Here is a 13,251-nt window from a genome sequence, read left to right as displayed (position 1 = left end):
ATTAAATACAACGTTAACTAGATATTATCTGTGTCATTTATAGCCTGGCACAGATAGTAAAACTACTGTAGCGACCCGCACAGACAGCTGTGTGTTATGTGTTCGGCTAGTAGGTGGTTGTGTTGTACTTACCAGTTCCCAGTGTTCGCGGGGTCCGACATGCCAATCAACCTGCTATCTGCCAATCACAGGAATGCCTGGGATGTTCTGATGCCGGGCATCCTGGTGGTTGGCGGAGTGGCGTGGAGGGGGCGGGGCATTGGAAGTTAAGGTTCAGCCTTTGTTCTCTCTCTTACGTCTGGGCTTCACAAGAGAAGGTCCCGATTGGCTTGTGGGGTATCTTTCATTTATTTGGCGTGAGCTAAGGCCAAACAGTAGCCTGTGTAAAGTTGCTAATAAACCGTCAATTCGTAACTCAATCCTCTGTCTGGACAATTGTTCCTTTATGATCTAGTCAGGTCATTACACTACATTAAAACAACGTTAATTAACTAGATATCATCGCCACATAACTTATGTCGAATTTAAAAGACACCGTTACCGTTAGTAACGTCTGTTACACTGTAACTTACAGGCAGCCTCACATAAAAACCTATTGGTTAACAAAGCTTTGATTATGACCAAAGTCTATAGTAGTGAAAACTCTCTCTCTCTATTCTAACTTACCACACATTCACATCACTGCCTCGACATGAATGTGTCCTGTCAGAGCCGTTTCCTGTCCGTTAACTGTTAACAGTCTCGAGCCACAGCTTAACCAATGAGCTACAAGGAGGACTGACAGTCACGAGCGGTGCAGCAGCCTCTGCAGCAGCAGCCTCCCCCGGGTCCTAGTGCCCGCCCGGTAAGACGGTTAAGATGCGATGGAACGGTTGACGGAGAGAAAATAAATCACAGAGAAAATATATTGACTGATATATTGAATTGTTTAGGGAAGCTTTAGCTTTGGTTTTAATACATTCTGAAAATACTTGAAAACCAAAAGAGAAAAGAATAGTAGCCCTCCTCAGGAACAACAAAACCCTCACAGACCAACTTCTTCTTCTATGATATAATGGAGGTCCTCAAACCGACGTTAAAGGTGCATGGTGCCACCTCCTGTTCTGGAGTGTGTTCAATCACGGTTTACACCACTCTAAATCCTCCTACCTAACTCAGTACTTCTGAGAAAATAAAAGAGTCCTACTAACTTCTAATAGACCCTCCCCCATCCCCCAAATCCCTTCCAAACTCTCCCAACCCTGTCCAACCCCATTGACACTTCAATCTTTCCCTCTCGTCAACATCCTGACAACAATATCACAACACATGCAAGTCTTGATACTACCTCAACTAACCGATGACCCCGTGCATTGACTCTGTACCGGTTCCCACCTGTATATAGTCTGTTTTAGTCTCACTATTGTTATGTTACTGCTCCTCTTTAATTACTTGTTACTTTGTAAGGTAAAATCACCTGTTGTATTCAGCATTTCACTGTAAGGTAAAAACACCTGTTGTATTCAGCATTTCACTGTAAGGTAAAAACACCTGTTGTATTCATGTGACTAATACAATTTGATTTGATTTAGTAGGTCACTCCTATTAGATTTACCAGATGATAAACTATCCAATCCAGACAGAGAATCTGAGCATCCTATAATTCTAACAGGTTGTACGTCCTCCAACCACTGGAGGGCAACTATTATCACCAACAGTTCAACTGAGTGTTCTGACAGTTCATCTGTTAGTCTTCTACATATCTGCACATCAAATCCAGGAAGTTAAAGGCCTGCTCCTGGGCTCCACTATCTGGGTTCTACATATCTGCACATCAAATCCAGGAAGGTAAAGACTCCTGGGCTCCACTATCTGGGTCCTACATATCTGCACATCAAATTCAGGAAGGTGAACGCCTGCTCCTGGGCTACACTATCTGGGTTCTACATATCTGCACATCAAATCCAGGAAGGTAAACGCCTGCTCCTGGGCTCCACTATCTGGGTCCTTGGATCCATCTGTGAAAAGCTGGAAAAAAGCTTAACTTCTACCAATGTAATTGTCAACCAGTTTCCCTTCATCACTGACTTCTGACCAATGTTTCCTTTTCTCTACCAAGGTCAGATCAACAACAGGATCTGGGAGTAACCATGGAGGAACATCCCCTATCACCACAGGAGGACCAACCTCCAACTCCCTCAAACCACTCTCATCAGCAAGCTTTCCAACTGTCCAACCAAAACAACTGCCTTGTCTACTAGTATATTCCCATCAGTCATCTAGAACAGTAGCAGTGGGAGGCTCAACCTCACAGCCTTTCAACCCAATAATCTGATGACAATTTATTACACCGTTGATCCAAAGGCATCTCACCTGCCTCCACTAGTAAGACACATACAGATGTTGATTTAAATGCACCAATACATATCCTTAAAGCTAAATACTGGATTCTGTCCAGCTTCTGAAGTCTTTGCTGCTGTTCCATAAACACCTGTAATCAATTGTTGTCCTGATCAGAGCTCTATAAATATCCATCAACGATTGTCTGTCAGCATCCCATTCATAACAAGAGACCCACACAACCAACTACCATGAAAGATTGTCTGTCAGCATCCCATTCATAACCAGATACCCACACAACCAACTACCATGAAAGATTGTCTGTCAGCATCCCATTCATAACCAGATACCCACACAACCAACTACCATGAAAGATTGTCTGTCAGCATCCCATTCATAACCAGATACCCACACAACCAACTACCATGAAAGATTGTCTGTCAGCATCCCATTCATAACCAGATACCCACACAACCAACTACCATGAAAGATTGTCTGTCAGCATCCCATTCATAACCAGATACCCACACAACCAACTACCATGAAAGATTGTCTGTCAGCATCCCATTCATAACCAGAGACCCACACAACCAACTAGTTTAACGGTGGTTGGCATCCAATATGTTGTATTACCGCCCCCAACTGGACAATAATATAAATCTATTACCTCCCCCAACTGGACAATAATATAAATCTATTACCTCCCCCAACTGGACAATAATATAAATCTATTACCTCCCCCAACTGGACAATAATATAAATCTATTACCTCCCCCAACTGGACAATAATATAAATCTATTACCTCCCCCAACTGGACAATAATATAAATCTATTACCTCCCCCAACTGGACAATAATATAAATCTATTACCTCCCCCAACTGGACAATAATATAAATCTATTACCTCCCCCAACTGGACAATAATATAAATCTATTACCTCCCCCAACTGGACAATAATATAAATCTATTACCTCCCCCAACTGGACAATAATATAAATCTATTACCTCCCCCAACTGGACAATAATATAAATCTATTACCGCCCCCAACTGGACAATAATATAAATCTATTACCTCCCCCAACTGGACAATAATATAAATCTATTACCTCCCCCAACTGGACAATAATATAAATCTATTACCTCCCCCAACTGGACAATAATATAAATCTATTACCTCCCCCAACTGGACAATAATATAAATCTATTACCTCCCCCAACTGGACAATAATATAAATCTATTACCTCCCCCAACTGGACAATAATATAAATCTATTACCTCCCCCAACTGGACAATAATATAAATCTATTACCTCCCCCAACTGGACAATAATATAAATCTATTACCTCCCCCAACTGGACAATAATATAAATCTATTACCTCCCTCAACTGGACAATAATATAAATCTATTACCTCCCCCAACTGGACAATAATATAAATCTATTACCTCCCCCAACTGGACAATAATATAAATCTATTACCTCCCCCAACTGGACAATAATATAAATCTATTACCTCCCCCAACTGGACAATAATATAAATCTATTACCGCCCCCAACTGGACAATAATATAAATCTATTTTACTTTGTGATACAAAATTGGAAAAGAGGAAATTATGATAATACTAAGTAACACCATGCCAACTAACCCTACACTCATTAAAAACCCACTACCCCATTCCACTACTTTGACCCTATCTGCTCCATCACCATGCCAACTAACCCTACACTCATTAAAAACCCACTACTACCCCATTCCACTACTTTGACCCTATCTGCTCCATCACCATGCCAACTAACCCTACACTCATTAAAAACCCACTACCCCATTCCACTACTTTGACCCTATCTGCTCCATCACCATGACAACTAACCCTACACTCATTAAAAACCCACTACCCCATTCCACTACTTTGACCCTATCTGCTCCATCACCATGCCAACTAACCCTACACTCATTAAAAACCCACTACCCCATTCCACTACTTTGACCCTATCTGCTCCATCACCATGACAACTAACCCTACACTCATTAAAAACCCACTACCCCGTTCCACTACTTTGACCCTATCTGCTCCTGCACCATGACAACGACCTGGGAGGACGGGACACCACCACTCAACACACCCTGGAACTCTTCCGAAGTCAAATCTCATATGACCAAACACTTCTCTGCAGCTGCCACCACAACATCTATTGTCTGTGATTGACGTTCCATTTCTGCGGTACAGTTGATAACCATTGTAATGAACGCTACGAAGCCAACCTTACTGAAGCATATCACTCGTTGGCCCATCCCTCTGTGCTGCACAGATCTACCACTCACAGGGATCCTCTCAGGATCCCTCACCCTTGACCCATCCTCCTCTACTTTCTTCACTGCCTCAGCATACGACACCTTCTGCACTACTCTGACTCTATCCACCTCAACCTGCTTCTTTCTCACCGGACACTTCTGATCCTCAGCAACATGGACACCCCTACAGTTTACACACACAACTTTATCCAACAAAACTACACAAGCCTCTATTGCACGACCTCCTGCACACTTCCCACACCATCTCCCTCCTACAAACTGTTGCAACATGACCATAAACGTTGCACCTGAAACATCTCAGTGGATTCAACACAAAGACTCTAACAGGATAACTGATATATCCTAACAAGACTTTGTCAGGTAAAGACCAAAAACTCAAAAGGACTGACTGTGACTCCTCTGTTTCACCACGCTCACCACCTGGTCTGCTTCACACCAAACGGCATCACAAACACCAGGAATCTTCCAGTTCAATTGCTCTACCTCCACACTAACGCTACCCCAGAAATCACTAATTTCAATGGTGCCTTGTTCCTAAGAGAAAACAAGAAACAGATATTTTGACCCAAGTTGCGCCCACTCCCTCTGGTCAGAAGAAACACAAACAAATATTACAAGTCCACTACAGGTTACCTTCACTGATTCAACTGCAGCCAACTCCTTTCCCACCCTGAAACCACAAATAAACTCTGTTTTCCACTTGAGTTATTACATTTTAAATGTCTCTATTCCTTTAAAACTTTTGTTAGTGTAATGTTTACTGTTCATTTCTGATAGTTTATTTCACTTTTGTTTATTGTCTATTTCACTTGCTTTGGCAATGTAAACATATATTTCCATGCCAATAAAGCCCTATGAATTTAATTCAATTGAGAGAGAGACAGTTCCATTTTAATGTATAGGGGACATAAGTCAGTCATGGTTACTCATGGTTATGTGATGAGGTCGCCCTTCCTGCTACTTCTGAATCAGTGTCGGTCCAATAGGGAATGTCCTCTTGGTGTAAGATGTTAAGTTGTTGGTTTCTCCTACAGTAGACCTGCGTTCATATCCTGTCAGTTACATTAAGCAGTCTATTCTCTGAAATTGGTCCAGACTGCCTGTTCCCAACAGTGGGGTTAGTGGGATTGGATAGGGGCCCCCCTCTCTCTCTCTCTCTCTCTGACTGGAGGAGAGAAGTGAAATGGTGTGTCTCCTCTGGTCAACAATACTCACCTTGAAAGACTCCACAGCCTGTTGGAGCTCCTTCAGCTCCTTCTCTCTCTCCTGGAATCTCTGCTGGACCTTCTGCTGACTCATCCCCAGCTGCCTCTGTGGAGAATCACTCTTCAATGAGCTATCAAGCTTTATTAGTCCAGTAGATCAATAGTATAGTAATGTGACACAGGGCCGATAGAATATAGGGATACAAATATTGAGGAAGTGTCTGTGTGAAAATATATTATTATGTAGTCATGTGAATAATTGTAGATTTAACAGAACACAAATCAGGGAGCTGTTTGGGTGTTGGATAACTAATGATAATGATGTTTGATAACTAATGATAATGATGTTTGGTAACTAATAATAATGATGTTTGATAACTAATGATAATGATGTTTGATAACTAATGATAATGATGTTTGGTAACTAATGATAATGATGTTTGATAACTAATGATAATGATGTTTGATAACTAATGATACTGATGTTTGGTAACTAATGATAATGATGTTTGATAACTAATGATAATGATGTTTGATAACTAATGATAATGATGTTTGGTAACTAATGATAATGATGTTTGATAACTAATGATAATGATGTTTGGTAACTAATATTATTTAGTTTATTTTTACTTTATTTCACCTTTATTTAACCAGGTAGGCTTGTTGAGAACAAGTTCTCATTTGCACCTGCGACCTGGCCAAGATAAAGCAAGCAGTACAACACATTCAACAACAACGAGTTACACATGGAATAAACAAAACATACAGTCAATAATACAGTAGAAATATAAGTCTATATACAATGTGAGCAAATGAGGTGAGATAAGGGAGGTAAAGGCAAAAAAAGGCTATGGTGGCGAAGTAAATACAATGTAGCAAGTAAAACACTGGAATGGTAGATTTGCAGTGGAAGAATGTGCAAAGTAGAAATAAAAATAATGGGGTGCAAAGGAGCAAAATAAATAAATAAATACAGTAGGGAAAGAGGGAGTTGTTTGGCTAAATTATAGATGGGCTATGTACAGGTGCAGTAATCTGTGAGCTGCTCTGACAGCTGGTGCTTAAAGCTAGTGAGGGAGATAAGTATTTCCAGCTTCAGATATTTTTGCAGTTCGTTCCAGTCATTGGCAGCAGAAAACTGGAAGGAAAGACGACCAAAGGAGGAATTGGCTTTGGGGATGACCAGTGAGATATACCTGCTGGAGCGCGTGCTACGAGTGTTTGCTGCTATGGTGACCAGTGAGCTGAGATAAGGTAGGGCTTTACCTAGCAGAGACTTGTAGATAACCTGTAGCCAGTGGGTTTGGCAACGAGAATGAAGCAAGGGCCTGCCAACGAGAGTGTACAGGTCGCAATGGTGGGTAGTACTGTATATGGGGCTTTGGTGACAAAACGGATGGCACTGTGATAGACTGCATCCAATTTGTTGAGTAGAGTGTTGGAGGTTATTTTATTGATGACATCACCGAAGTAGAGGATCGGTAGGATGGTCAGTTTTACGAGGGTATGTTTGGCAGCATGAGTGAAGGATGCTTTGTTGCTATATAGGAAGCCGATTCTAGATTTAATTTTGGATTGGAGATGCTTAATGTTAGTCTGGAAGGAGAGTTTACAGTCTAGCCAGACACCTAGGTATTTGTAGTTGTCCACGTATTCTAAGTCAGAACCGCCCAGAGTAGTGATGCTGGACAGGCGAGCAGCTGCGGGCAGTGATCGATTGAATAGCATGCATTTAGTTTTACTTGTGTTTAAGAGCAGTTGGAGGCCACGGAAGGAGAGTTGTATGGCATTGAAGCTTGTCTTGAGGTTAGTTTACACAGTTTCCAAAGAGGGGCCAGAAGTATACAGAAATGTGTCGTCTGCGTAGAGGTGGATCAGAGACTCACCAGCAGCAAGAGTGACATCATTGATGTATACAGAGAAGAGAGTCGGCCCGGGGATTGAACCCTGTGGCACCCCATTGAGACTGTCAGAGGTCCAGACAACATGCCCTCCGATTTGACACACTGAACTCTATCATAGAAGTAGTTGGTAAACCAGGCGAGGAACTAATTTGAGAAACCAAGGCTGTCGAGTCTGCCAATAAGAAGGTTGTGATTGACAGAGTCGAAAGCCTTGGCCAGATCAATGAATACGGCTGCAAAGTAATGTTTCTTATCGATGGCGGTTAAGATATCGTTTAGGACCTTGAGCGTGGTTGAGGTGAACCCATGACCAGCTCAGAAACCAGATTTCATAGCGGAGAAGGTACGGTGGGATTCGAAATTGTCGGTAATCTGTTTGTTAACTTGGCTTTCAAACACCTTAGAAAGACAGGGTAGGATAGATATACGTCTGTAGCAGTTTGGGTCTAGAGTGTCACCCCCATTGAAGAGGGTGATGACCGCGGCAGCTTTCCAATCTTTGGGAATCTCAGACGATACAAAAGAGAGGTTGAACAGGCTAGTAATAGGGGTTGCAACAATTTTGGCAGATCATTTTAGAAAGAGAGGGTCCAGATTGTCTAGCCCGGCTGATTTGTAGGGGTCCAGATTTTGCAACTCTTTCAGAACATCAGCTATCTGGATTTGGGTGAAGGAGAAATGTTGGGGGCTTTGGCGGGTTGCTGTGGAGGGTGCCGGGTAGTTGACCGGGGTAGCGGTAGAAGGGTGGAAAGCATGGCCAGCCGTAGAAAAATGCTTATTGCAATTGTCAATTATGGTGGATTTATCGGTGGTGACAGTGTTTCCCATCCTCAGAGCAGTGGACAGCTGGGAGGAGGTGCTCTTATTCTCCATGGACTTTACAGTGCCCCAGAACTTTTTTGAGTTAGTACCACAGGATGCACATTTCTGTTTGAAAAAGCTAGCCTTAGCTTTCCTAACTGCCTTTGTATATTTGTTCCTAACTTCCCTGAAATGATGATAATGGTGTTTGATAATGAATAATAATGATGTTTGATAATGAATAACAATAAATAATAATGGTGTTTGATTTGTAGGATTCTATCAAGAAATATACTTATTAATGTTAACATACTAGAATGTATTGATGAATTTACATGTATAAGGAATGTATATGTTGGGTCAACGAAGGGTGGATAGGAACTTGGTGTATGGAAAGTTACTGAGAGAGACAAGGGGAAGTGCTGAAATATTATGTTCAAACATGTAATGTTGAATATCAATGTTCCTAAAGAGGGAGACAAAGGGCAACTAGTTTCAGTCTCTGATAAGGCAGGCCAGCTGCAGAACTAGGGAGGAGCCAGGAATTCAACAGTCTAGTTAGTCTCTGATAAGGCAGGCCAGCTGCAGAACTAGGGAGGAGCCAGGAATTCAACAGTCTAGTTAGTCTCTGATAAGGCAGGCCAGCTGCAGAACTAGGGAGGAGCCAGGAATTCAACAGTCTAGTTAGTCTCTGATAAGGCAGGCCAGCTGCAGAACTAGGGAGGAGCCAGGAATTCAACAGACTAGTTAGTCTCTGATAAGGCAGGCCAGCTGCAGAACTAGGGAGGAGCCAGGAATTCAACAGTCTAGTTAGTCTCTGATAAGGCAGGCCAGCTGCAGAACTAGGGAGGAGCCAGGAATTCAACAGTCTAGTTAGTCTCTGATAAGGCAGGCCAGCTGCAGAACTAGGGAGGAGCCAGGAATTCAACAGTCTAGTTAGTCTCTGATAAGGCAGGCCAGCTGCAGAACTAGGGAGGAGCCAGGAATTCAACAGTCTAGTTAGTCTCTGATAAGGCAGGCCAGCTGCAGAACTAGGGAGGAGCCAGGAATTCAACAGTCTAGTTAGTCTCTGATAAGGCAGGCCAGCTGCAGAACTAGGGAGGAGCCAGGAATTCAACAGACTAGTTAGTCTCTGATAAGGCAGGCCAGCTGCAGAACTAGGGAGGAGCCAGGAATTCAACAGTCTAGTTAGTCTCTGATAAGGCAGGCCAGCTGCAGAACTAGGGAGGAGCCAGGAATTCAACAGTCTAGTTAGTCTCTGATAAGGCAGGCCAGCTGCAGAACTAGGGAGGAGCCAGGAATTCAACAGTCTAGTTAGTCTCTGATAAGGCAGGCCAGCTGCAGAACTAGGGAGGAGCCAGGAATTCAATAGTCTAGTCAGTCTCTAATAAGGCAGGCCAGCTGCAGAACTAGGGAGGAGCCAGGAATTCGACAGTCTAGTTAGTCTCTGATAAGGCAGGCCAGCTGCAGAACTAGGGAGGAGCCAGGAATTCAACAGTCTAGTTAGTCTCTGATAAGGCAGGCCAGCTGCAGAACTAGGGAGGAGCCAGGAATTTGACAGTCTAGTTAGTCTCTGATAAGGCAGGCCAGCTGCAGAACTAGGGAGGAGCCAGGAATTCGACAGTCTAGTTAGTCTCTGATAAGGCAAGCCAGCTGCAGAACTAGGGAGGAGCCAAGAATTCAACAGTCTAGTTAGTCTCTGATAAGGCAGGCCAGCTGCAGAACTAGGGAGGAGCCAGGAATTCAACAGACTATTTAGTCTCTGATAAGGCAGCTGCAGAACTAGGGAGGAGCCAGGAATTCAACGGTCTGGTTAGTCTCTGATAAGGCAGGCCAGCTGCAGAACTAAGGAGGAGCCAGGAATTCAACAGTCTAGTTTTAGTCTCTGATAAGGCATGCCAGCTGAAGAACTAGGGAGGAGCCAGGAATTCATCTTGAGGTCAACACGATGAAGTGTGAAGAAACCTCTGGGAGTGGGGTCAGAGGGGTCCACCACAACAACCCTCCTACTACAGTCCTATCTCACACACATACACTTCCACACCCACCAAGATTCTAGCATCAGGCAGGGCCATGACAACAACAGTGAGAGGAACCAATTCAGTTCCTGCCTAGTAACAGAGATGTATTGGCTGTCTAGATGTGTAAGGAGTTGGTCCTGCCTAGTAACAGAGATGTATTGGCTGTCTAGATGTGTAAGGAGTTGGTCCTGCCTAGTAACAGAGATGTATTGGATGTCTAGATGTGTAAGGAGTTGGTCCTGCCTAGTAACAGAGATGTATTGGCTGTCTAGATGTGTATGTAGTTGGTCCTGCCTAGTAACAGAGATGTATAGGCTGTCTAGATGTGTAAGGAGTTGGTCCTGCCTAGTAACAGAGATGTATTGGCTGTCTAGATGTGTAAGGAGTTGGTCCTGCCTAGTAACAGAGATGTATTGGCTGTCTAGATGTGTATGTAGTTGGTCCTGCCTAGTAACAGAGATGTATAGGCTGTCTAGATGTGTAAGGAGTTGGTCCCGCCTAGTATGAGGTTATAAACATATGTTCTTGTATAATCACACATTGTCTTTGCAGCTGTATGACCCAGTGGGTGAATAAACTTGGTTTGAGTTTTTACTCTGATCAGAACCTAACAGACTTTAGAAAATGGTGATATATTTGGAGAATCTGGGTTAACATATCTATATACTCAAGGTTTGTGTTCATATTTGTGGATCCATTTCATTATAATGATCTCATATTCAAACAGATTTAGTTCCTACTATATCTTTAATTCTTTGTTTATCAGACAGTCACCAAAAAGTTGTTCTGGTCTTACCTGTTTCTCAGTCCTCTCTGCTGCAGCTGACACTGTATCATGGCCTTTATGTTCATCCATTGTACACAGATAACAGATACACTGCTGATCAGTACGACAGTAAACCTCCAGCAGTTTGCCATGATGAGAGCAGATCTTCTCCTGTAGTTGTGCGGTGGCTTTGACCAGCTTGTGCATCTTGAAAGCAGGAGATTCATAGTGAGATTGGAGGTGAGTCTCACAGTAACAGGCCAGACACACCAGACAGGACATGAGGGCTTTCTGCTTTCTGGTCCCAGTGCAGACATCACACGCCACATCTCCAGGTCCAGCATAGCACAGAGCAGGAGGGGGAGCAGGCTTCTTCAGTGTCTCTACCATTTCAGCCAACATATTATTTTTCCTCAGATTAGGCCTTGGAGTGAAGGTCTCTCTGCACTGAGGACAGCTATAGACCCGTTTCAGAACATCCTGATCCCAGCAGCCCTCAATACAGATTCTACAGTAATTGTGTCCACATGGGATGGTGACTGGTTCCTTCAGTAGATCCAGACAGACAGAACAACAGAACTGGTCCTGGTCCAGTTGAACTCCCTGTTGAGCCATTTGGACGGTTGTTCACTCTCACACAAACAGACGATACAGAGACTCAGATCAGTTTTGTTTCCACAGAAGTTAGTTTTGGGGAGGTGTGGACTTTCTGGTTCTGCCAGATAGGTGAGTGTAGAGGTAGGGAGTGAAGGAGGGGTTAGAGGGAGGGAGAGATAAAGAAATGCATGCAACGTCGAGAAGGAGACAAAGATTTTAGTTCCTGGGTTAAATTATAGTTCCTGATTACATTTTATTTAATCCATTTTACAAAAAGACTAATGTAACCAAAGGTGTCCAAAGGTGTCTGAATAACTTCTGAATGCCCTGTAATGTCATCTACAGTGCCTTGCGAAAGTATTCACCCCCCTTGGCATTTTTCCTATTTTGTTGCCTTACAACCTGGAAGGTGAACCTCCGTCCCAGTCTCAAATCTCTAGAAGACTGAAACAGGTTCCCCTCAAGAATTTCCCTGTATTTAGCACCATCCATCATTCCTTCAATTCTGACCAGTTTCCAGTCCCTCCTAATAAAAAACATCCCCACAGCATGATACTGCCACCACCATGCTTCACTGTGGGGTTGGTGTTCTCAGGGTAATTAGAGGTGTTGGGTTTGTGCCAGACATAGCGTTTTCCTTGATGGCCAGATTGATCATGATGACCAGAGTACATTCTTCCATATGTTTGGGGAGTCTCCCACATGCCTTTTGGCAAACACCAAACGTGTTTGCTAATTTTATTTTTAAGCAATGACATTTTTCTGGACACTCTTCCATAAAGCCCAGCTCTGTGAAAAGTACGGCTTAAAAGTGGTCCTATGGACAGATACTCCAATCTCCGCTGTGGAGCTTTGTAGCTCCTTCAGGGTTATCTTTGGTCTCTTTGGAGACATGCCAGAGAACAGAAACTAGCACAGAAACTTCTGAGTAGTTCCTGAATAGTTTCTGAATAATCTGTAGTGTGCCTTCCACTGTTCTGTTCTCACCACAACATGCTCTTCCACATTCTCACACACATTCCTCAGTGCTGCAGACCTTAGCCTGAGTCCCAGTTTATTTGTGTCATCATGCCAACTCCTTGTCACTCATGGTGATGCCAAATGATTGGCTTGACAATGACAGCAATAGAGTTGGCAAGGACACAAATCTATGACCAGGCAACAGACACCTAGGATCATTTCTGTAGTCAACTCATACTGCACCCCAAACACACACACGAACCCACTACCTGTATGTCTCCTCTGTCTAGGATCAGTAACCCACACTAACCCACTACCTGTAGGTCTCCTCTGTCTAGGATCAGTCACCCACACTA

The 13,251-nt window shown here is 43.2% G+C and overlaps 1 protein-coding gene across 1 annotated transcript in view; it reads right to left on the bottom strand.

The window, feature by feature from the left end:
• Positions 1–11,953, bottom strand: part of LOC149983666 (E3 ubiquitin/ISG15 ligase TRIM25-like) — a 13,554-nt gene extending 1,601 nt beyond the window's left edge. Inside the window, exons 1-2 of the mRNA XM_090230919.1 lie at positions 11,369–11,953; positions 5,854–5,949 (exon numbers count right to left, since the gene is read on the bottom strand). Of these exons, the coding sequence (XP_090087045.1) occupies positions 5,854–5,949; positions 11,369–11,953 (681 nt within the window). The remainder of the gene's footprint in view (positions 1–5,853; positions 5,950–11,368) is intronic.
• Between the last annotated feature and the right edge of the window lie 1,298 nt (positions 11,954–13,251).

Source organism: Oncorhynchus mykiss, chromosome 4 (assembly GCF_057628025.1).
Source record: "Oncorhynchus mykiss isolate SJ-2025 chromosome 4, ASM5762802v1, whole genome shotgun sequence".
NCBI classification, from domain to species: domain Eukaryota; kingdom Metazoa; phylum Chordata; class Actinopteri; order Salmoniformes; family Salmonidae; genus Oncorhynchus; species Oncorhynchus mykiss.
Note: the sequence above shows the minus strand (reverse complement) of the source record. Positions and strands in the feature narration are given on the sequence as shown.